Source organism: Physella acuta, unplaced genomic scaffold (assembly GCF_028476545.2).
Source record: "Physella acuta isolate Inbredline_101_S28 unplaced genomic scaffold, ASM2847654v3 ptg000527l, whole genome shotgun sequence".
Taxonomy (NCBI): domain Eukaryota; kingdom Metazoa; phylum Mollusca; class Gastropoda; family Physidae; genus Physella; species Physella acuta.
The window spans coordinates 197,366-221,664 of record NW_026732046.1 but is presented as its reverse complement, the minus strand read 5'-3'; the positions used below and the strand labels follow the sequence as shown (position 1 = coordinate 221,664).

The 24,299-nt window shown below is 35.4% G+C and overlaps 2 protein-coding genes across 2 annotated transcripts; both read right to left on the bottom strand.

The window, feature by feature from the left end:
* Window positions 1-3,692: 3,692 nt before the first annotated feature.
* On the bottom strand, window positions 3,693-5,747 carry LOC131945156 (uncharacterized). Its single transcript, XM_059306175.1, has 2 exons — window positions 5,720-5,747; window positions 3,693-4,641 (listed from the first exon to the last, which is right to left on the bottom strand). Exons 1-2 carry the CDS (start codon window positions 5,736-5,738, stop codon window positions 4,085-4,087), a joined length of 576 nt encoding a protein of 191 aa, XP_059162158.1. The 5' UTR covers window positions 5,739-5,747; the 3' UTR covers window positions 3,693-4,084.
* Window positions 5,748-10,394: 4,647 nt separating this feature from the next.
* LOC131945147 (uncharacterized) lies at window positions 10,395-23,547 on the bottom strand. Its single transcript, XM_059306154.1, has 11 exons — window positions 23,414-23,547; window positions 23,164-23,221; window positions 22,912-22,980; window positions 21,680-22,546; window positions 21,297-21,342; window positions 16,588-16,687; window positions 14,296-14,347; window positions 13,899-13,985; window positions 11,646-11,768; window positions 11,360-11,433; window positions 10,395-10,613 (listed from the first exon to the last, which is right to left on the bottom strand). Exons 2-11 carry the CDS (start codon window positions 23,204-23,206, stop codon window positions 10,395-10,397), a joined length of 1,680 nt encoding a protein of 559 aa, XP_059162137.1. The 5' UTR covers window positions 23,207-23,221; window positions 23,414-23,547.
* Between the last annotated feature and the right edge of the window lie 752 nt (window positions 23,548-24,299).

Below are 24,299 nucleotides of genomic sequence, written 5' to 3'. Positions count from 1 at the left end.
TAGACCACATAAAAGGACTACATACAGATCTTATAACTAGACCACATAAAATGAATGCATATAGATGTTGTAACTAGACCACATAAATGGACTACATATAGATCTTATAACTAGACCACATAAAATGAATGTATATAGATGTTGTAACTAGACCACATAAAAGGACTACATACAGATCTTATAACTAGACCACATAAAATGAATGCATATAGATGTTGTAACTAGACCACATAAAAGGACTACATATAGATCTTATAACTAGACCACATAAAAGGACTACATATAGATGTTGTAACTAGACCACATAAAAGGACTACATACAGATCTTATAACTAGACCACATAAAATGATGTTGTAACTAGACCAGAAACACAGAACACATATGCACCTTACACTTAGATCACTTATATGGACAACATGTAGACCTAGATACTACATTTAGAAGGTTAAACTAAACAATTCAGTATCTGTGTGAATCTGCTCACAACCAAAACTTTATCAGAATAAAATGGAGCGACTACTGGAAAATAGTAAAATAACTCACCGTCAGTAAGTAATAAATCTATCCTCGTTGGGACTTATTTACCGATGTTCTATGTGAAAGTGTTGAATTTGATACTCTAGTCAACAGTTGGTGTAGGGTGGATGAAGTTGTATTTTAACTTTCGTTTAACCCATAATCTCTAAGCTAACACAAACCTTCAATACATCAACCGCTTTAAGCATACAGTGTGTGTAACGACAAGCAGATTTCCATTCAACTGTACCATATGTTACATCACGTCTATAGATCGTATTTCCCCGGGAAAATTTTGTATAGATGTTTTTCACCCGATCATTGCATGCTCTACTTCTCGCCAACATATTACCAACAGTGTTGTAAGTTCGTGCTAAAGACTGGTTTCTCAGTTTTTTGCCGGCGCTAACTTTAAGTTTCACGCAAAAAGAGAGGGAGGGAGAGAGAAAACTCAAGGTTAGTGTAAAAAAACCTCCGTCAAAATCAGATCATGTGAAGCTTTTAAAGTAGGTCACCGTCAATACACAGTGATGCAGCAAAAATGGGGAATTTTATTTTGTTGGTTTAAGTTGAATGTTAACTCTTAAAATGCAACTTGTTTTTAAATTTTAACTAAGCAATCAATGTGAAAGGTTGCTTTTTAAGATTATTTATTGATATGCATTTTAATGTATGTGATTAAACTTATAAAAATAAAACGTTGTTATTTTAGGTTGGTTATTAAATATCTGCTTTAACTGAATCGTGTTTCAGATTTTGACCGGTAAAACCAGCCAAATGTTGCCTGCTTACACACTTATTTGCAGAAATGAGAAATGACTGTTTTGAATTTTAAACACGTAAACACCCATTTAGTATATTTATAAACCACCATAACCGCAAACCCATGGGGTTATTTTATTTAAGCCGACGCTCATTAAAATAACAGTCAGGACCGGCGTTCGTTTATTACAATTAGCTGGAAAATAACCTAGCTGTTGATCCCGCTTAAAATTTTTTTTTAAAGTATCACGACTGACTTCTACTTCTGCTAGTTAAGTGATACCACCTATTTACTCAACAAAGGCTTTAGTCATCTTCTCCCTTAAATGGCAACCAAGTTTCACATTCTGTCTTCAACTTTTGGTCAAGAGTTGATAGTTTAATTTCCACCGTGGACATTACAGGATTTAATTTACATGTTTACCACAAATTAAAATAATCATTTTAATAGCTAACTTGGTAAAAAATATAATTTAAATAATTATAAACAAAACAACGACAATCAGCTTACCAAATTTATTTAAAAAACAAAAAAGTGTGGAACCATTCAATTAAAAAAAAAAACCTTATTTCAAATTCAATACAACTACTAGATCTTCAACAAAACAAACAAAACCAGACCCACAAAATGAAACATAACAAGCACACAGTCAAGTTACTAAAGTAACATCATACACACTTGGTGGGTCCACCTCAAAGCCGATCCTCGAGATTTACATTCTCAACTGGTTGTAGGGTAAAAAAACAGAACGACCCTAGCGGTCACTCGGTCTTATAAAGCCACCTCGACCGAAATCCAGTAGTCAATGTCAACTACAACATTTACACACAACCTGGCACACAAAATTTAATCATTATCATTAAAAAAAGTTTAAAAAAAACCACGTTTTCTGATTGAACTAAAAAGTAGAAAATAAATGCTATACATCACAATAATGCAAGCGATCACTCTACTATAAGCGATGAAAAACGTGGGGCGCCGAAGTAAAAGTTTTATATCGGTCATTGTTAATATAAGATGTAAAAGTTATATTACTATTGATTAGATAATACTATTGACTTTTATTAGGGAGCTTGTAGAGAGTCAACAGTATTAGAAACTGTAAGAAAATCACGGCGCCCCACGTTTTTCATCGCTTATAGTAGAGTGATCGCTTGCACTATTGTGATGTATAGCATTTATTTTCTACTTTGTAGTGCAATCAGAAAACGTGGGTTTTTAAAAACTTTTTTAATGATAATTATTTTCTACTTTTTAGGGTTTGTCTGTTTGTTTGCATTAAAATCTTGCTATCGATTTTATCTTTTCGCATTCACTTTTTTTTGGGTAAACGAAAACAACTCGTAAAAAACACGTGCCTTGAACCCGTGTCGAGTGGGTTAGCAATCGTGTGCCCAACCACTCGACCATATCGTCTCCCCCATACTGGCCACCAGTTGTTAGGTTCCGGTTGTTTGTACACAAACACTGCGTGACCACTACTCAGTAAGCCAAAAGAGGGAGAGTACCGAACCTTGTTTGCATAAAATTACAATTACAGTTATGTCCCTTTTTCCCCACGTTTTTTGTACTAATATATAGCGGTCTAAAATGGTCAATAAAATGTTTCCATGGATCAATTTAGTAATACTAACTATTGAATATTCTATTGTCATCGGAAACAAAGCATCCCTGAAAATTTCAGCGCGCTAGCTAACTAGGAAGTGCCCAAAATTTCGATCGCACGATTTGATTGGAGAACCAAACAAACAAACAAACAAACAAACAAACAAACAAACAAACAGACGCGAAAGCAAGTTAAAGAAAACGTGGGGAAAAATGAATATACACATATATCATTCACCCTGTCACATTTGTGTAGGGTATATTTTGGCTCTACTGTATTTAATAACACGCTATTTTTTTGCTTAGAAAATTGTAATAAACTATGATTACTCCTTGTAACTTATTTAACCCTGTTGAGTACCATGTGTGTTTTAAATTAGTTTATAGTTTATAGTTATAAGAATTGAATTTTAGAATTTTAGAATTTAGAATTAGTGTTTGTAGTAGGGATTATTATTTTACTCGAGACGTTAGCTATTTATCGTTAGTAGTAGTTAGTATTAGTGTTTAGACTTTCTTCTAATCACATGTATCTATTTATGTATACACTAGCCGTCGGGCATCATTAAACGTGAGTTATAGGCCTATATATTTTAAATGTTATACATGGGCCACCAATACTTAATGGAAAAATTAAAACCAAATTATATTCATTATTATTCAACAGAACACCAAATTAAATGCACACACTGATTAATATATATATATATATATATATATATATATATATATATATATATATATATATAATGAGAGAGAGAGAAACATAAACATTCATACAGCTATTTACTATGTCTTTAATATTTGTAGTCAACGGGAGAGAGTTGTGATTGCAGACTTACAACTCTCTGACCAACAGCTCCCCACTATAATTACCCAGAGAGTTTGTTCCACTGTGTGTGTGTGACCACCAGTACAGCCCGCCATGAGCCAGCATGTAAACAGTCGCCCCACTGCACCCTGAGCACGTGCATGTGCTGTAGGTGTACTTGCTGGTCAAACCTGACCTCTCGTGTCTGTGGAACCACTGCCCAATGCTGACCATCTTCGGACACCCGTGGGGATGTGACGAAATAACAACCAGCCTGTTATTCATGTTCCCGTATTTGATTTTGACTTCATAACGCAAATCTCTAAATTTCTCTCCTAATTTACCCAGATGGTCAAGTAACGCCAAGTCACATGTGACGTAAGCTAACTTACACCTGTCTTTTTTCGACATCTGCCCTTTCCACTTTCATAACGTTGAGTGGAATTCCAGGATTTTTGTTGTCATCAAATCCTAAAATGCAACTGGTCTGTCTCGCCTCACTGTCATCAAACACCACGTGCGTTGCCGTTAAAATACAAACCTCCCCCCACACTTTGCTGGGTGTGTCCGAGTGTTGACACTTGCCACATGGACAAGTGCCCCATATGTCATTTCTTGTATACTTGTACACCTCACACACCCTCCCCGTCCCTGTCCTCAACACGTCACTTCCTCTGGTGTTATAAAATGGATACTGACCACTGAAGCATGGAACAGACTTTGGTCTCTCTAGACTGGTGTACTTGACCTTTATCAGGACCGTTAGGGCAGACAAAGTTTTGATCAGCTCCAACATGATGACGTCACGGTAACGTGAGGGGAGATGATCCAAGTTAAAATCATTGACAGGTATAAAGTTGACATGACCTGGATTCTTCTTACAGTCTGCGCAATGCTTATGTAAGTCAGCTTCACCTCCATAGCAGATTTCGGCCTCATGGTTTCCTATAGTGAATATATCATGGCTAAGTTATGTTTACCTATCTGTATTTCTGGGAGAGGGAAATAAAAGAATTCCTGTATACTGTAAAGCCCATCAGAGTTGCATGCAATGGAAAACATAATTGATGTTTAAGAATTACTTTTTGTCGCTATCGTCCGTAAAGCTTGAGAAAATTTAACACATGGTTGGATTGGGTACACATTAACGTGAATGAATTTCATAATGCATTTTTTGTACTAATAGAAACAGAACAGCGAAATAGATCTATATACCACAATTAATTTGTTTTTTTACTTAGTAGAGAAGTGTTATGTTAAGAACAATTGGGTCCGAAGATCGACTGTCAGAGATGGGAATGTGGGTAGAGTAGTTTATCTGGCGTTATGCATTTAAAGTAATGATACTTGGTTAAGTTCGTCTGTCAGACGTTTTTTCTTCAGGGAAGTGGGGCAATTAAAACTTTCGGGGGTGAAGGGGATGGACTAAATTTTCCGGGAGGGGGGGGGGGGAGGGGGTGGGCGGACAGTAGTAAAAGTACATATTTTCTGTATAAATTCTATTTCGTTTGGGGAGTTGGAGCGATGGACGAGCTTCGAGGATGTACATCCACCCCATAAATAAGCCTCAAAAGTTGCGCATATATCTAGCGGCCTCTCGCGCAACAAAATTTGATTTTATTTCTGAAGAATTTTGCCGAGGACAGCGTGTATTTGATTGTAGGAGAAAGAGAAGTCAAGTCTTCACATTGGTTTAAAAACAAAGGGGGGAAAGGAAAATACAAGAGCGTTGGATGGTGTCTATAGAATAAAGATAATCCAATTGCAGTTACAGTATTCTCTTTACAAAACAACCGTTAAGTAAAAAATGCACCAATATTTCATTTTTTAATTATAAAATAAATAATTATGGTCTGCTGTGCTGTCTGCTACCCCACACCTCCTCCCCGCATTGCGGTGTATGGCGGTACGGTCGTTCCACCCCTGGTTGGGGCGCTGGAAGAAGAGATGCTCGAAAGAAACACTGATTATGAATCAATGAACGTGGAGCATATATGATTCAGTGGTAACAAGAGCTAATGACCTGGGATAAACTCCTCCATTTTGAAATTATGCACCTGAAATTAAATTAAAAACAACTGAAACACTTTAATGTTATTGCTTTAAAATAAATAATTATACGAAGAGGCGTGTCAACTAAGAAATAAATAAAACGGGAGTGATCTTCCTCGCATGTTACATTTTTATTTTCTCGTATACGAACTGTAGAGGACGTATTGTGATCTTGTAAATTTGTAAGTTATAAAATGTATTAATCGACTATTGATTACCTTTCTAAAGTATTTTTAAAAAAAAACGAACACTATGAACACAAAATTTAAGGACTGTGAAATATATGTGGCGTAATATTGTTTTACAGGAATTATATTGACAAAATAAAACGTAATTTTTCTATTTTTACAGTTGGCAGAAAGTATAAAGCTTTTCTATAGTACAATTTAGATTACATTATGTTTTAAAACACACAACCTCACACACAAACACATATACAAACACATATATAATATTATATGTATCGTGAGAATATTATGTTCTGTTTACGTTTTTAGCACTAATATGTTTTTAAAAACTGTAACATTAACAAAGTAAAGTACATGATTTAATCTTTCATTTTCGTTGTTTTATTTTACTTTAAATGTTGTACTAGATGTACAGTGTGCTTTTAAAATGTTTAGAAATAAAAGTAAAACTTACACTCTTTCTCTTGTTGATGTTGTGTCCACACCAATTTGTTGTATTCGAGAAACAAATGACGTGGACCTTAAGACAAAAATAATGTTTTGTCACAATGTATTTTCAGATTATGTTTTCCCAAAAATGTATTTTTAACCTTCAACTCTATCAAGATAGCCTGAGCTTACCTTTAGCATTATTAAAAAAAAACCCATTGGCAACAAGGAAGTTATTTACTTACAGTAACAGATCCTTATCTAAAGTTTAACGAGTCGTTTAAAAACTAAGTTTACTTTCTAAAAATACTTTAACTTACAATAAATTAGTAGATGATCAAAAATAAGAATGATTTACATACAAATCCAGACTTGTACTTTAAGGGAAGGGTGAAGGTGTCTAAACTTTAATATCTTACAGGCAGTAGTACTTTGGGGAACAAGGTTTGACATACGGGATTATATCCAGATTATTAATAGGGGGAAGGCTCCGGTGAAAAAACAACTGTTTTAATACTCGTTAGAAAACAGTTATTTCTTTACAGCTTTATTAAGATACATCCGCATATGCATTTCCACTAAAAAAATTGGTGGAAAAATCTTGATAACTATGACAACGGCGGCCATCTTGAAAAATTAACCCTTGACCAAAAATATCTGCATGATAATGATTTAGATAGTATGGCCTAGCTATAGACTAAAGCATCGTGCATTAGCCTAGCTATAGACTTAGGAACCGTGCATTAGCCTAGCTATAGACTTAGGAACCAGGCATTAGCCTAACTATAGACTTAGGAACCGTGCATTAGCCTAGCTATAGACTTAGGAACCGTGCTTTAGCCTAGCTATAAACTTAGACACCATACATTAGCCTAGGTATAGACTTAGGCACCAGGCATTAGCCTAGCTATAGACTTAGACACCATGCATTAGCCTAGCTGGACAAAAAATATCAGCTTAAAGAATTTTCACTCAAATGGGAATTTTTTTAAAGTGAAAGTTTTATTTGATTACACGAAATAAAAGGAAAGTATATACTCAAAGGGGAATTTTTTAACTACTCCGTACGATGAGCACAGTAATGTAAATCAACCTAACTCTACAAGTATCAAAAACACTAGTAAGTCACCAACTTTAAGCTGTGCATTCTAAAAGAGATGGTGACCGCTAACCTTACTCTTAAATAGGGTGGCATTCGAGAAAAATACAGCATATTTATATGAATAACTAACTGAAATGGTTACGCTCTAGGACCTTGCATACATCTAACACACTACTACCACTGACACAGACACCACTCACTAATATTTAACAAGGAGCAGAGAAAGTTTCCATTGGTCAATTTATTTCTCAAAAACCTCCAACCCCACTTAACCCACCCCACTTAGCCATAACTCACCCCAACGTTCACCAATGCTAAGACTTCAAATTATTTCCTGTATCTCAGTTTCAACTTTACACCTTGCTTAATGTTTTTTTTTTCGAATACAAAAAGTAAATTTTTCTTTCAAAACTTTTAGTCTATGGGAAGGTGATGTAGAGTTTACCTATGTCCGTGGCCTCGGCATACGAAGGGTTAGTGTGGTCAGCACTATGTACAGCCGCCTTTACTTGCCCTGACGCGTGTCATTTTTCAAATTTAACTTACCCTTATTTAGTCTTATCATGCAAACGTCGACATATACGACGCAAGTAGAAATTATTGCTCAAATGTATTAACAACTTTTATATTTTTGCGTGTTTGGTGGTACATTTTTATTTAGAAAATGATGCACCGTCGGTTTTGTTAGAGTTGTGAAAGTGGAGGGAAAAAGAAAACACTATCACGAGTAATGCATATCTTCGTAATCAAATATTATTATTTTAACTGCAAAGAATATTTGAAACTTGTTGTAGTGCCATAGTTCTCTCTAATAAATTATTAGAATAGCAATTATTAACAATTAATACTTCGATATATCAAGTGTAAAACAGTGGTGTCCCATAAGTTGGACGCTAGCAAAGCATGAATGTGCCGCTTTTGGAACGATCGCAAATAACACAGACGTACATTTTACATTAATAAGTTATTTGTGATGAAACAGTTGTGCTTAGGGTATTAAAAATATAATGTTAAAGAATGACTTTGGCCTACACATTATGTATATAATATTATATACAAAATAGACATGAAAGATTTTTGTTTGAAAAAAGTATAGTTTTATATTTTAGGTGTCAGAATTGCAATACCGAAACTACTCAATACGTTTGTTTGAGCTAATTCACAGGTCACAGGACAAATGAGCTCAGACAAAATATCTCACAGACAAATGATCTGCTACAAACTTGAGTGCCAACATTAAGTCTCAGCTACAAACTTGACTGCCGATATTAGATCTCAGCTACAAACTTGACTGCCGACATTAAGTCTCAGCTACAAACTTGACTGCCGATATTAAGTCTCAGCTACAAACTTGACTGCCGACATTAAGTCTCAGCTACAAACTTGACTGCCGACATTAAGTCTCAGCTACAAACTTGACTGCCGACATTAAGTCTCAGCTACAAACTTGACTGCCGACATTAAGTCTCAGCTACAAACTTGACTGCCGACATTAAGTACAAACTTGACTGCCGACATTAAGTCTCAGCTACAAACTTGACTGCCGACATTAAGTCTCAGCTACAAACTTGACTGCCGACATTAAGTCTCAGCTACAAACTTGACTGCCGATATTAAGTCTCAGCTACAAACTTGACTGCCGACATTAAGTCTCAGCTACAAACTTGACTGCCGACATTAAGTCTCAGCTACAAACTTGACTGCCGATATTAAGTCTCAGCTACAAACTTGACTGCCGACATTAAGTCTCAGCTACAAACTTGACTGCCGACATTTCTCTTCACTACCATCGTGTTTGTTTATCATCAACACAAAACATTAAGATTATCAACGATAACAAAATGAATGAAAGAAACTTTGAAATTTTCTAAAACTTTATTGACATCAATATAAACAGTTTGTAAACAAATACAAACAGTTTGTAAACAAATACAAACATGAATTAAAGTATAAATAAAGGCAATGATGGCGATGACAAATCTAATGTGGAGGTTTAAACAAAACAAAGATACAAGTGTAGCCTATAAATATTTCATTTCTCAACAATAAACATTTGTTTATAATTTTGTTTATGTGTCTAACAACTCTAAACAAATGACGTGACAGAAACCAAATAATTTATTTCTTGTCTTCACCAGAATACAAAGTTGCTGATGAAGACATTCAAGTCTTGACACACACAAGTTTAACGAAGGGGCCGCCATTTTGTTTGTTTACATTAGACAAGGGGAGAGAGCCAACAGTTACATTAGACAAGGGGAGATAACTAATAGTTGAAACAGCATTTTACATTTTGTAGGCGGGGGAAGAAAACTAACCAATCATTCCCACTTGATCCTCTGTGGAGACGTTGATACCACCACCATCAATAAACACCAGGTGTTTCTCTAATATGTTCAAGTAGATACAGGCCAATATATGTTGAGTCTTGACCAAAAGACACAATACCCTGACCAGACACAGTCACTTGGATTACGTCACCACTTTCAAGATAAAATATTCCGCCTGGGGAAGAAAATATTTGTTTATTGATACGGGACGGCGTGACACATTGGTACGGTTTCGTCTTAAAGTTTTTAAGTACTATTTTCTTAGTGGAGCTAAACTTGTGTTAGTAATCTTTAATAATGAATATAGTATGTTAGTATAAAATGTTACTTTCTCAGTCATATAACGTCTATTAAGCGGAGACTAATTCAATAAAAAAATTAACAATACTTTGTTTTCTCCCGCATATTTTGAAATGTCTCAAACATCTACACTTTATTTTGTTTCAGCTTATTCTATTCTGGAGTTAGGTTAATTTCCCTTTATATTTATTCAACATTATCGTTGCTCTGATTTTAAAAGAATATTAAAACCATCTTTAAAGCCACCGATCAGATCAATCAAATGACAGGATAGAAAAATACCACAAAACCCCTTCGCTATGTGATTAACTTAATTAGTTCTTTTCTTCTTAAACAACTTTCCTTCCAACTAAACACTTTATAAGTGTGTCTAAGGTAACCTAGCAGTGACCCGCCTGTATAGCTAGTTTCCTGACTGTTGGTACAGTTGCTGCAACAGGTGTGAACGGTTCTCAGTAACACACCTGATTTAGCTGGACTGCTAGGCGAGACCAGGTGGACGTACTGAAACCATGTCTGTTGGTAGAGGTATGTCGTTAGGTTTTACTTCATGATTTGTTCATTGTGAAACATGCTTGTTTACTTTAGATTGATGACAGTAACACGGTTTAAAATCAAAATATCATGATTTTAAGTCGTGCTTTTTAAAAGTTTGTCTAATCGAAAAGAATATTATAAATTCCTTTTATTCACAATTCGTAGATGATCAAAATGGAAAACTCGTAATTTAAAAAAAAAGCTTATGAGCAAAATTAGCAAAAATATAATATGTATAGAATTTAGGATTTCAAAAGCGACTGTTCCTCTTTTAAATATAAGGTTTCTGACCGGCATTGTGATGAAGGGTCAAACACTTCTATTTATCTTTGTAAACAGAACCCATGTTTGATCGAAATTCACGCGACTGGGCCTTAGAGAAGGGAAATTAAAAAGGCAAAAGTATAGGCTTGGAACAGTAAAGCTTAAGCTTCTACACAAAAAATATCTGTTTGTTTTGTTAAATCATCAGAAATCCGGTATTTATGTAAGAAGGTATATTTTCCTTCTAAAAGTTTCACAACCACTACGAATAAACTAAGCTTATATCTCTTACCATAAATCTTATCATAAGGAAATTGTTAGTTTCAGCACTTAAAAATAAATCCGCGAAGTAATGCGACTTGTTAGAGAGACTAACCCAGAACAAAGACGCCTGAAAAGCTCTTGTCAGCGACCTATGTCCCAGTAAGGGCGACAGGCAAACCTAACGTAACCTAATGTACCTGGTAGACAAAGTCTGATGAGTAGCGGGTGGAGTTTGGTTGAAAGTTGACGTTGCTGTAGATGTAGTACAGACCTTTATCAGAAAATAAACATATTACATCATTAATTAAAGTTGCAGTTGTAATGCAAACATTTGTGTTTAAAATAATTTAAACCTTACATTTTCTCAAACCAGAATGTGAACCTTACTATGTAATTTATTAATTGCTTTTCTAGTCTAGCTACTAAACGTACTATATTTATCAAAATAATGAAATTGATAGGAGACTTAAAAACAGAGCTAGCCTTGACGTAAAATCTGTATCCTGTCATGCAGTAGACTGACACCCCTAGCGTACTGGCTCCTGCCCTCCTTGTTTTCCTGGTTTATTGTCAGAGTTGTGTGTGAGGTGGAGCTAAATATAGGGTCTGTGGTAATAAGAATGGACAATTGCAAATTATTGAGACATTATTATAATCTTACAAAATTAATTGATTAATTTATATTTGTAGCCGTTAAAAAAACCTTTACCGCCAGAAATTTAAGAAAATGCTATTTAAAAACATATTTTGTTTAATTGGAGTTGGACAATTTTAAAATACCTTACTCGTATGCGTCATGTAAAGTATTATCCTTTTTTAAAAAAAAAAGTTGCACCGTATGATTTTTATTAGCCCTATTAAAATGTTGCTGGGAAAAGATAATACCCTCACATATCCTCTAAATTTAATTAAAATTAAACAACTTGAAACTATTATGCATCTTATAGCAGTACTACATTTTTGTTTATAGTAAAAGCTTTAGAAAAACATTTGCATAGAGCTACTTTGTTACATGAAGTTTAAAAAAGTGTCCTATATGTGGGACGGTAGCCAATCATATACATTGTTGAACAACCATAGCAATTTTTGGACACTAGCAGAAAACTCACAAGCAACTGTTATTGTTATATCTTATTGTTATTTATAATAATTTAGGTGTTAAATACTTGAATCTGACTTATGAATTATTAACATAAACTTTCTGGAGATCACTATACAAACTTGTTTAAGTACGCAATGCTACTGACTATATATATATATATATATATATATATATATATATATATATATATATATATATATATATATATATATATATATATATATATATATATATATATATATATTTATATATATATATATACTAGGATAATAATTATAACTCAGTGGTATTCTTAAGCCATTTACACAAGGTTAATAACATTAACAAACAGAAGATTTTTAGAAGAAATTCTTCTTAACCGGCAATGGCGTTACTGTGTTAGCACAAATAAACTATGTCATTGCCATGCGTCCTTCCTGCAATACAAACTCGTTGTACTGCTACAGTTAAACGTTGTACTGCTACAGTTAAACGTTGTACTGCTACAGTTAAACGTTGTACTGCTACAGTTAAACGTTGTACTGCTACAGTTAAACGTTGTACTGCTACAGTTAAACGTTGTACTGCTACAGTTAAACGTTGTACTGCTACAATTTAACTTTGTTCTGTGTGACCTACTTAGGTCTTCTTTTTTAAATTGTTTGATTTTATGATTATTTGATTGGCCTTGAGTGGTCTGTTGTTCAAACTAAAGAAATTTTCCATCACGCTCATGTGATAGTAATCACCACTGATTTCGTGTGACTCGTGCTTTGGCTGCTTCCCCCCAATAGTCCATGACATTGAGGTCGACATCCCATAATTTTGGAGTCGTATATAAGGCAGAAATTTTCCTCGCACGGGAGCCCACTAGATATCTACGGTGAGAGAGAGAGAGAGAGAGCCACGTACGACGCCATGTTGTATTTTCTAGTTAAGCAGTAATTATCTCTAAGTATCAGTGTATTCAGTATTTTTCTGTGTCTCATTTTAATAACTTGTAGGTTGTGTTGATTACTTAGGTACCTTATCCAGTGTTAGTAGTTTCAGTGTGTTATTCTTTAACTTGTAATTTGGGTCTTTCATTATTTGTATATTTCTCTTGATTTTACATAGCTATTTATTATTTAGACTTGTATACATATTAGAAGGTTGTAGCTTGATTTAAAGTATTATTAGTTGTCTTCGTGCGTTTTTACCCTTGACATTATATTTGAGTCCACGGAGAGTTTTTGTTGTCTGGTAATCTTTTGGTTTCGTAAGTCAGCAGTCTGTGACCATCCAAAACGAACTTGGGTATTGCGTTATCTTTACCAACCGATAGAGGTACGTAATAACTGCTAGTACAAAGTACTTGGTACTGCTGGCACAGTTCCTTAAAACCTGCTGCATTATGCAACATCTAAAAAAAAAATTTACGTAGGGACAATTGTTTGTCATAAAACTGGAGCTTTTTTCATTTTATAAAGAAAACAGGTATTTAATGTTATTTTCCAATTAAAACAAAGTCTATTAAATCCTAACTGTCCTGATACTAACAATATACAAAAGCCGCAAAATGGTATTTTAGATAAGTTGATAGCAATAAACAATGTTCAGCATAATTTAATTATATACCAATGTCAACATAGAAAATGACACAAAGATAGGTCTACCTTCTTGATTGTCTATATCAGGGTAACGGACAGACGGATAAAGTCTTAGATGTGCTGTAACTGGTGGATACATTCCTGGACGTGCATCTATAAATAAGCGAAACGTTTAAAATCATTATTTGAACTTGCCTATCTTTTAGAAAGGTGTTTGGCTTTAAGTTTTGTTTATGATGGGCTACATCCCATGTAGATTTACTAGTAAGGATAAATATCAATTCGATTCTCAAAAGGTTCTAAACAAACTTACTTTAATCATTTACGATGAATTTCAACTAAGACTACGATATTGTGAGCGATGTAAAATTGATATCCATTAAATAGTATAACATTAACATGTCATCAAAATATAATAAGTTTCATTCGAATTCTAAACGTTATGGTCGTTTTCTATAATTACCTTTATCAATAAGAGCATTTGAATTTACATACGCCATTGTTAACACACCATCCTAAAAGGCAATACATGCTGCATTATTATAAACAATATGTTTATACATATACATATTTATAAGCGATGCAATGGTGGCTGGAACCGTGCAAGTGTTCCATAAATAAAATATTTTTGGCGAAATAATTATTAGTCCATAGATACAGTCAGTGGCGTAGCGAGGTCGGGTGTCACCCGGTGCGGCACTTAATGGTGTCAACCCCCCAGAGGCATAGAGACCCTTCCCAGGGACAAACTTTCAAATTTTCGATTTGCACCCCCACCCTCAAACTTTCGATTTGCACCCCCCCCTCAAGTTTTCGATTTGCACCCCCCCCCCCCTCAAACTTTCGATTTGCACCCCCCCCCCCTCGAGTTTTTCTCTATATATTTTCCTATTTTTTGCCTTGGTGTCACCCCCCTAAATGGTGTCACCCGGTGCGGTCCGCACCCCCCGCCCCCCCTCGCTACGCCCTTGGATACAGTAGTGCACTTAAAATGTATGAACATTTATTTAGAAAGCCTCAGACGGTATACCCATATGTTATAAATATGTATTTATACATAGCTGATTGGCACGCCTCTTTGACAGTGTAATATTCCACGCCGTTGACAGTTCGTAGATGCTTGAAACTCGTGATGCTTACGGAACGGGTAAGAAGAAGCCTGAGGTAATAACGTTCAGTGTCGTGAATGGCAACAACAGGCATTCTACCTATCACTTTGCGCCTCCTCTAAATCTCCTCTAAATCTCTTCTGCCATTTTCCAGAAGATTATTGGAATGTGTAATGTTGGGGAACATCCGTGTTTCCGTGAGTAAGAACAACGGACAGGGCGTCGTTATAGTTGTCCCAATGTTCGCAAAGAAAGCTTACAGCCTTCTTGCGAAGTTCGAGAGCAACAGTTTCGTCGATGACATTTTTCCAGAAATATGCCACTAATAGAGATAAACAGTTATCTGATAAAGGAATTTCGACTACATTGACAGACCTGTTGACTCCAAGAAATATATGTGAAGCGGTGGCCATTGTTAGGAAACAAAGGGGCAAAATCAAAACAAAGTTTCAGGGACAAATGTGGCACAGACGACTGTAGGAGATACCAAAGCATGAGGACACAGGAGATACTGAGGTACACACTGCTGCGGGTACACACTGTTTTGCATGACACCCCCCCCCTTCATTAATGAAATCAGCCTTCTGTGACGAAAGTTAACAGAAGACAAGGAGAAGATTAAGCAGAACCTGTTTTACCTCCCATTCGTTTCAAATCGTTTAAAAACTAAATTATCTGCCTATAATAGCCGTCACTAATTCGACCCGGAGTTACGATTGTAAACAGCTCACTAGAGTGGTGTGGGTGGTGGTGGTAGCGATATGGTCTGTTTAGCATACCTGTAGAGCGAGGGAAGGGGAGGGCTGGCGTGCTTCTACGTGGTGTGTCGCATGGTCCCCCATGAAGAGAATTATATATAGAGATAGATAGATGCTAGTCTTGCATTCACACGCTTAGTATTGACAGTCGTTTATTATAACTATAAAATATAAATATGTATTCAATAACCTCTTTAAACGGTCGACATATTTGGGAAGAATTAACAAAGTTTTTTTCGGAGACAATATATCGTCTAGAACTAGTTAAAGTTATAATTATTTACAAAACATATAGAGTTAAAGAATACACATACGCGTTAAATCGTCGATGTTTAGGTAAGTAAAGTATTTCAAGGTACACACCATATACTTTTAGTTTAAAATCATCGTTAGAACCCAAACCATCCTTGAACTTCACTAGGTTTTATACCTTAAACTATACCCATATATTGTTTACACTGGGGCGAAATGTAAGATCACGTGAATTGAACAGGTGCAAATATTCAGCTCTTCGAAAAAAAACTTTTAAATATTGTAATTTATCTTCAAACTACCCTCAGTTAGAAAAGTCTAAAATATTTGAACTAAAAAATCCATTTTAATTAAAGGTCTACATACATATAATTGAATAAGTAAATTGGAAGTAAGTTTGGAGAGGTCTACTATGCTTTTGTGGGGATCCACATCTGCAGCGAGGGAAGGGGGTGTAGACTGGTGCAGAAGTGTGGGGGAGGGGGGAGTCTAAAATTGTTCTGGGTGTCATTAATGGATAACCCTTCTGTATTATTGATACGCGGCTAAATATGTATTGAGTACAAAAAGAAAAAGATGATCGTTATTGATAAATGTTATCTATAAAGTGTTACGATAAGGAAATATATTTTTTACATTCAAGTTTGTGATCCAATTTAATTCTGTGACTGATTGAGCGAAGAGAAAAATTCCAATCGAAACAGTAGATGCAATTATTGCAAAAAGCAATGATATTCTGAAACAAAATACACACGTTCAATTTATTAATACTCATTAAAATAATTTTAAAATTATTTTTGAAGGTTTGCAAAAAGGAAAATAAGATTAATTTATATTTATATATATATATATATATATATATATATATATATATATATATATATATATATATATATATATATATATATATATTTATATATATATATGTATATAAATAAATTAATAAATTAATAAATAAATAAATATATATATATATATATATATATATATATATATATATATATATATATATATATATATATATACATATATATATATATATATATATATTTATATATATATATATGTATGTATATATATATGTTACGGGCCAGTTGTAGGTTAGATTAGAATAGTTTAGAATAGTCTAGAACTAGGGGAGAGTGCCTGTGTGAGTGGAGTTCACCCTACTGTGTAGTTACCCTTGTGTGTTTATGTCTTGTAATCCCAAGGTCGAATGCGGGTATAAAAGGGCGAGTGAACGATTGTGGGGGGCAGTCAGCGGGTTAGTAGCGGTTAGGACGAGGGCTGTTCTGGTACGCTTGAATGCATTGAGACGAATAAAAGTAGTGAAGTTAAACACGAAGCGTTGTTATTGATTTGAAATGAACCCAGAACGTAACAACTGGTGGCCAGTATAAATCAAGTAGAAGCACAAACTTGATGCTGTCCTGTCGTTTGCCTGATGCTGTCCTGATGTTTGCCTGATGCTGTCCTGATGTTTGCCGGTTGCTGTCCTGATGTTTGCCGGTTGCTGTCCTGATGCTTGCCGGTTGCTGTCCTGATGTTTGCCGGTTGCTGTCCTGATGTTTGCCGGTTGCTGTCCTGACGTTTGCCGGTTGCTGTCCTGATGCTTGCCGGTTGCTGTCCTGATGTTTGCCGGTTGCTGTCCTGATGTTTGCCGGTTGCTGTCCTGATGTTTGCCGGTTGCTGTCCTGATGTTTGCCGGTTGCTGTCCTGATGTTTGCCGGTTGCTGTCCTGATGTTTGCCGGTTTCTGTCCTGATGTTTGCCGGTTGCTGTCCTGATGTTTGCCGGTTACTGTCCTGATGTTTGCCGGTTGCTGTCCTGATGTTAGCCGGTTGCTGTCATGATGTTTGCCGGTTGCTGTCCTGATGTTTGCCGGTTGCTGTCCTGATGTTTGCCGGTTACTGTCCTGATGTTTGCCGGTTGCTGTCCTGATGTTTGCCGGTTGCTGTCCTGATGTTTGCCGGTTGCTGTCCTGATGTTTGCCGGTTGCTGTCCTGATGTTTGACGGTTGCTGTCCTGATGTGTGCCGGTTGCTGTCCTGATGTGTGCCGGTTGCTGTCCTGACGTTTGTTGGATGCTGTGGGGATGCCGTTAGCCCGACGCTATAGCTGTTTGACAGAGTATGTAACAACATTGACTGCGAGTTGCAAAATTTTGTGATGTAGAATGGTTGAGATATAGGTAGGAGTCGTAAACCAGTGTAGCCATAGAGCGCAGGTTGACTCAAATTTTTTGTGATGTAGAATGGTTGAGATATAGGTAGGAGTCGTAAACCAGTGTAGCCATAGAGCGCAGGTAGACTCAAATTTTTAGTGATGTAGAATGGTTGAGATATGAGTAGGAGTCGTAAACCAGTGTAGCCATAGAGCGCAGGTTGACTCAAATTTTTTGTGATGTAGAATGGTTGAGATATAGGTAGGAGTCGTAAACCAGTGTAGCCATAGAGCGCACAGGGTAGACTCAAATTTTTAGTGATGCAGAATGGTTGAGATATGAGTAGGAGTCATAAACCAGTGTAGCCATAGAGCGCAGGTTGACTCAAATTTTTTGTGATGTGGAATGGTGGAGATATGGGTAGGAGTCATAAACCAGTGTAGCCATAGAGCGCAGGTTGACTCAAATTTTTTGTGATGCAGAATGGTGGAGATATGGGTAGGAGTCATAAACCAGTGTAGCCATAGAGCGCAGGTTGACTCAAATTTTTTGTGATGCAGAATGGTTGAGATATGGGTAGGAGTCATAAACCAGTGTAGCCAGAGAGCGCACAGGGTAGACTCAAAAAAAATTTTTTTGGTCTGGAAAGTTCTTAGATTCGGTGCGATGCAACTGGGTGTGTATGATTTTTTTTTTGTTTGTTAGTTACACGAATGATTTGTGCTAGCTCGAAATTGTAGCAGTTCTGTATATTGTCATTATGTATTTCATTGTATATACAATCTGTCATATACATTCTTCGGAATGTATATTTTTAACTTGTCTACTAGTGTATGTGTATGAAAGGCTTTGTGTTTTTTATTTAGCTAGGATTTGTTAGTCAGTATTTGTAGTTATTACTACAAATACTTAGGTGGGGGGTAGTGTTACGGGCCAGTTGTAGGTTAGATTAGAATAGTTTAGAATAGTCTAGAACTAGGGGAGAGTGCCTGTGTGAGTGGAGTTCACCTTACTGTGTAGTTACCCTTGTGTGTTTATGTCTTGTAATCCCAAGGTCGAATGCGGGTATAAAAGGGCGAGTGAACGATTGTGGGGGGCAGTCAGCGGGTTAGTAGCGGTTAGGACGAGGGCTGTTCTGGTACGCTTGAATGCATTGAGACGAATAAAAGTAGTGAAGTTAAACACGAAGCGTTGTTATTGATTTGAAATGAACCCAGAACGTAACAATATATATATATATATATATATATATATATATATATATATATATATATATATATATATATATATATATATACCGTGTAAGTAACTGCGCGTTGCCGCGGGTTAAGAAAAAATATTTTAAGAGGGTTTCATCAATGAAGTTTCATTCCAATACTCATAGACTTGTGAGCTTATTTTCTAAACTTTATGTAAAACAGAACCTGTACCCATACCCATAACCAGACCCAGACCCATACATACGGTTTAGACGGATTAGACGGATTAGACAGATAGATACTAGCGTGTCCGTCCTCGCGCGTTGCCGCGGGGATAAAATAATTTTTTACGAAATATTTTGAAGGTTTCATCATGCCTCACCAATTCTATATTTTTAGAGGAGTGATCTTGTTTTCTGAAACTGAGTTATTTAAATATAAATAATTCCCGTGCTATATTTCTTTGATCATTTTGTCGGGACACGGGCTTACCTACACTACCCCAGTGCGTTGTGTATAAAAGCCTTTAGTGTACGTTAATAACTATGTAAAAGTGAGGTAGAACACACTTAAGCGACAGCCCATGTGTCAGGGGCGTAGAAAGACGCTCTCGGGAGCCTCCAGTTGCACTACCACAGGGGCACCAGGCTTGGTTTAATTATCGAATGTCATATGCCGCCTTGTCAATAGTGTAGGGTACTCCTACAAACTAACTAGGCGCCATTGTGCTCACAGGATAGACCAGGGGGACAAGCATTGTATCGACAAAAATCGCACCCTCCCTGGCGCCGCCCATAAGTAATTGTAATGTTTTTTCGCCGAAACCTCTTCGGGAGTATTCTCATAATATACTCCGCAACGTTTTACGGCGATCGGATGAACAGTGTCAAACTGCAATCGACTTTTATTTTTTATATACAGTATATAGAGAAAAATCGAATCGCGCCGTGACGGGGCGTTATCTTAGCGAATTCGGAATTTTTTTTTTCGCCGATATTTTTCCACGAGTATTTTCAACAACTTCCCAAAGTTTCAGGGCGATACGATGAAAGGTGTAGTAATGCATAAAAAACAAATAAAGAAATATTTGTCGAATTTGTCGAAGACCCGATGGCCTCCATGATGAGGAGGTGAGATAATTATTTGTAACAATTTCTTCATGAGGATATGTTGTAATGATCACCCACTGAGGTGAAGTGTGTTTAAGGCCTGACCTTTAGATATAACAAAACCAACGATGCTGCTTGCTTCTGTATCCTTATTTATTGCATACACAACATTGCACAGAAAAGTACAATTGCAAGTAACTAAATAGATAGGTAGATCACGTACAAGCAGGCCCTGCTTATAGTTCTTCATTAGGTCTATATACTACCCGTTATTTAAATCCCATGTCAGTAACTGTCCTGGTCACTCGTAGGTTGCTGTTTGAATGAAAGTATACACAGTCGCAGCTACCGAGAATCCCAGAGGTCACATGTCATGCGAACGCGAGGAAATATCGCTCACCGAAGACCATAAAATGAACATCAACAGTCGCGGTCCCACAGCGCCGCTACCAAATTAGTTGGAAATTATCTCCCCTGAGGGGTAACCCATGGTATGTGTTACACATAAACAAAATCTAAGGCAGTCTTTGGAATTTCAAATGACATTGCCGTGTTGGATGATACCTTTCTGAGCAAAACAATAAGGTCAAATGTGTATGTATGTATAATGATTTGCATGACTATATGACCGGGTGTGTGAGTTTGTGAATGAATGTTTGTGAGAGTATGAATGTGGGTATTAGTGTGTGTAAGTATTTGTGCGAGTGAGAGTATACACACACACACACACACACACACATATATATATATAAATATATATATATATATATATATATATATATATATATATATATATATATATATATATATATATATATATGCATATATATATATATATATATATATATAAGACGCCTTGAAGTAATATTTCTTACTTTGACGTGCGCATGTGTTTCAGTATTTCTTCCGTATCACCATTATCTTGAAATATATATATATATATATATATATATATATATATATATATATATATATATATGTATATATATATATATATATATATATATATATATATATATATATATATATATATATATATATATATATATATATATATATAATAACGTTAAATATATACAATGAAATAAATCACTCATTAAAAAAATAATACCATAATACCAATGAATATTGTTAAAATTATCCAAGCACATTAAAATCATATTGTAGAATGGTATGAATATTTAAAATAGAGCTTAAAACTTTTATGCTCTTCATAATGGAAATATTTTTAAAAGAAACAATACTATTAAAATCTTACCGTTATTATTTATTAAACTGTTTGTACTCTCAATCTTGAAACATGAAACAGTTTCAAAATCAAGCCATAAAATGGATGCGTTTATGCAGCTTTGACAGTCATGATGATATTTATACAGTTGTATCGGTGTCCATTCTTCTACAGAGACCTGTTTAGGACAGCCATGAGGATGTGACACTATAACGGTCAACTTGTCCACATCATCAAATCTCTTGTATTTGTCCTCTACTTTCTCACATAGATCATCAAAGTGCCGACACATCTTGTCCAGTTCATCAAGCAACTCTAAGTCACATGACACACATGTAAACCTACACACGTCTCCCTCAATATCTGCCTCCCCCACCCCCAAGATATCAAGACTGACCCCATAACGTTTAATGTCATCAAAACCTACAACACACTTGGTCTGTCTCGCCTCACTGTCATCAAACACCACGTGTGTGGCTGTCACCACACAAACCTCACCCCACACTTTGCTGGGTGTGTCCGAGTGTTGACACTTGTCACATGGACAAGTGACCTTGTTGTCACTCTCTGTGTACTTGACCACATGCCACACCCTCCCCGTCCCTGTCCTCAACACGTCACTTCCTCTGGTGTTATAAAATGGGTACTGACCACTGAAGCATGGAACAGACTTTGGTCTCTTTAGACTGGTGTACTTGACCTTTATCAGGACCGTTAGTGCAGACAAAATTTTGATTAGCTCCAACATGATGACGTCACGGTAACGTGAGGGGAGATGATCCAAGTTGAAATCATTAACAGGTATAAAGTTGACATGACCTGGATTCTTATGACATTCCGCACAGTGCTTGTGTAAGTCAGCTTCACCTCCATAGCAGATCTCGGTTTCATGATGTCCTGGGGATGTACAAGGGGAGGGAACTTAGAGGTTACATGGTAAAATTTGTAAAAGACAAGGGAGATAACAAAATTTGAATACAACCTAAAACTGTAAATTTTAAGCTGAATAACAATTTAAAATGTCAGAAACAGTTAGAAGGAAATAAAGTTTACATTTGTTTGTGATAAAACCATTGGACCAAGTGTTTACAATAATGTATGAGCTGCAATAGATGCCTGGATGAAATGTTCTACAGACTGAACCAGTTTACCAACTGGAATAGAATTCTTTAACTTAATGTTAGCAGCCTTATGCTCAACCAATTTGTAAAAATGTCAATTCCTACATTGTATGTACATGTTTCACAAAATAAAATACTCACCTGCTTGAAAACCTCCTTCAGATTTTGTTTCTTCCAAACTTTGTGTTTTGTCCTGGCTATATGTTCTTCCTGAATAAATTTATTATAACATTTTGAGATACAGATACTATAGAAATTTTTTATATTGTATCCCAGTATAAACATACAGTAACAGACATTTAAATTATGTTTGAATTATTACCAGAAAATACATAATGCCTACCCTATAATTTCCTCACAAATATACCATACACTTATAGAAAATATATTCACCTGTCAACTGAAGATTTCTTTTCTTTTCACCTGTATCTCCCATCTCTGACAAATTTATCTGCAAGAAACAAAACAAAATGTACTAAACACTATTAATAAATATGTGCTGACACAGACTGTGTGTAATCATCTCTGTTGTGCTCAAATTATCTTTAACTTACTATCATTATATTAGGTGTAAACCTGTTTTTATTGACCACAGTACTAGTAAATTCACTAACTAAAGCTACAGAGAAATTGATAGCTCTACCTGTTGGTGTGCTGTGTTTGATTTTGTCCTCTGCTTGACAAAATGGAAACAGTCTCAACTCCAGTCACTCAAACTTATGTGGGTTGTCCAATCACGTAAAATATTTGTGGATACTTTTCTGCTTTTTAACCTGTAGGGAAATACAATTAATTTAGTAATTATAAAATATTTTTTCCCCGTAGACATTATTTAGGTTGTAAATCAAACTAAATTTTACTTCTTATAAGATGTAGAACAATATAATGTGTAACCTTATATTTAACTTAATTTTGTTAATTTACATGTTATATGTTGAACAAAAAGTGTTAGCATTATGTTAAACTGAGCTAATAGCTTGGGTTATCAAAAAAAAAAGTTTATTATAAGTTTTATGATAATCCTTTTATTGATATATGCTAAATGATATATATATGAACATTTCACATAAAATATGAATATGTGTTGGCGTAACTCGTAACTTACAACTAGTTAACTGATGGATAGATTTGTTTATATGGTATTCTAAAGTGGTCAGTTAAGTAGTTTACCGCTAAACAGGACTAACATTAACATTAAATTATATAGTTTATCTACATTGTTATAAGAATGTTTTCTCAAAAGAACTTGCTGAAATCAATGTTTAATTACATGTGTTTGGTAACATGGTTTTAAAATTATTGCTTTCTTTGATCCTTATTAAAGCTAAATTGTTTTACATAGTTTATTTTAAAAACTAGCTGTCTGTACCAATTTCACATGAATTATAGGCCTATATCATATATGTGAGCGGCTGGAGTGTGTTTATCTGTTATTATAATTATTTGTAACTAAGAAGGCGAATGTCGCTTTTTATGTTCCTTTGAGGATTGTTGTGGTTTTTAGTTAAGTAGTCCGCTATTATGGCGCT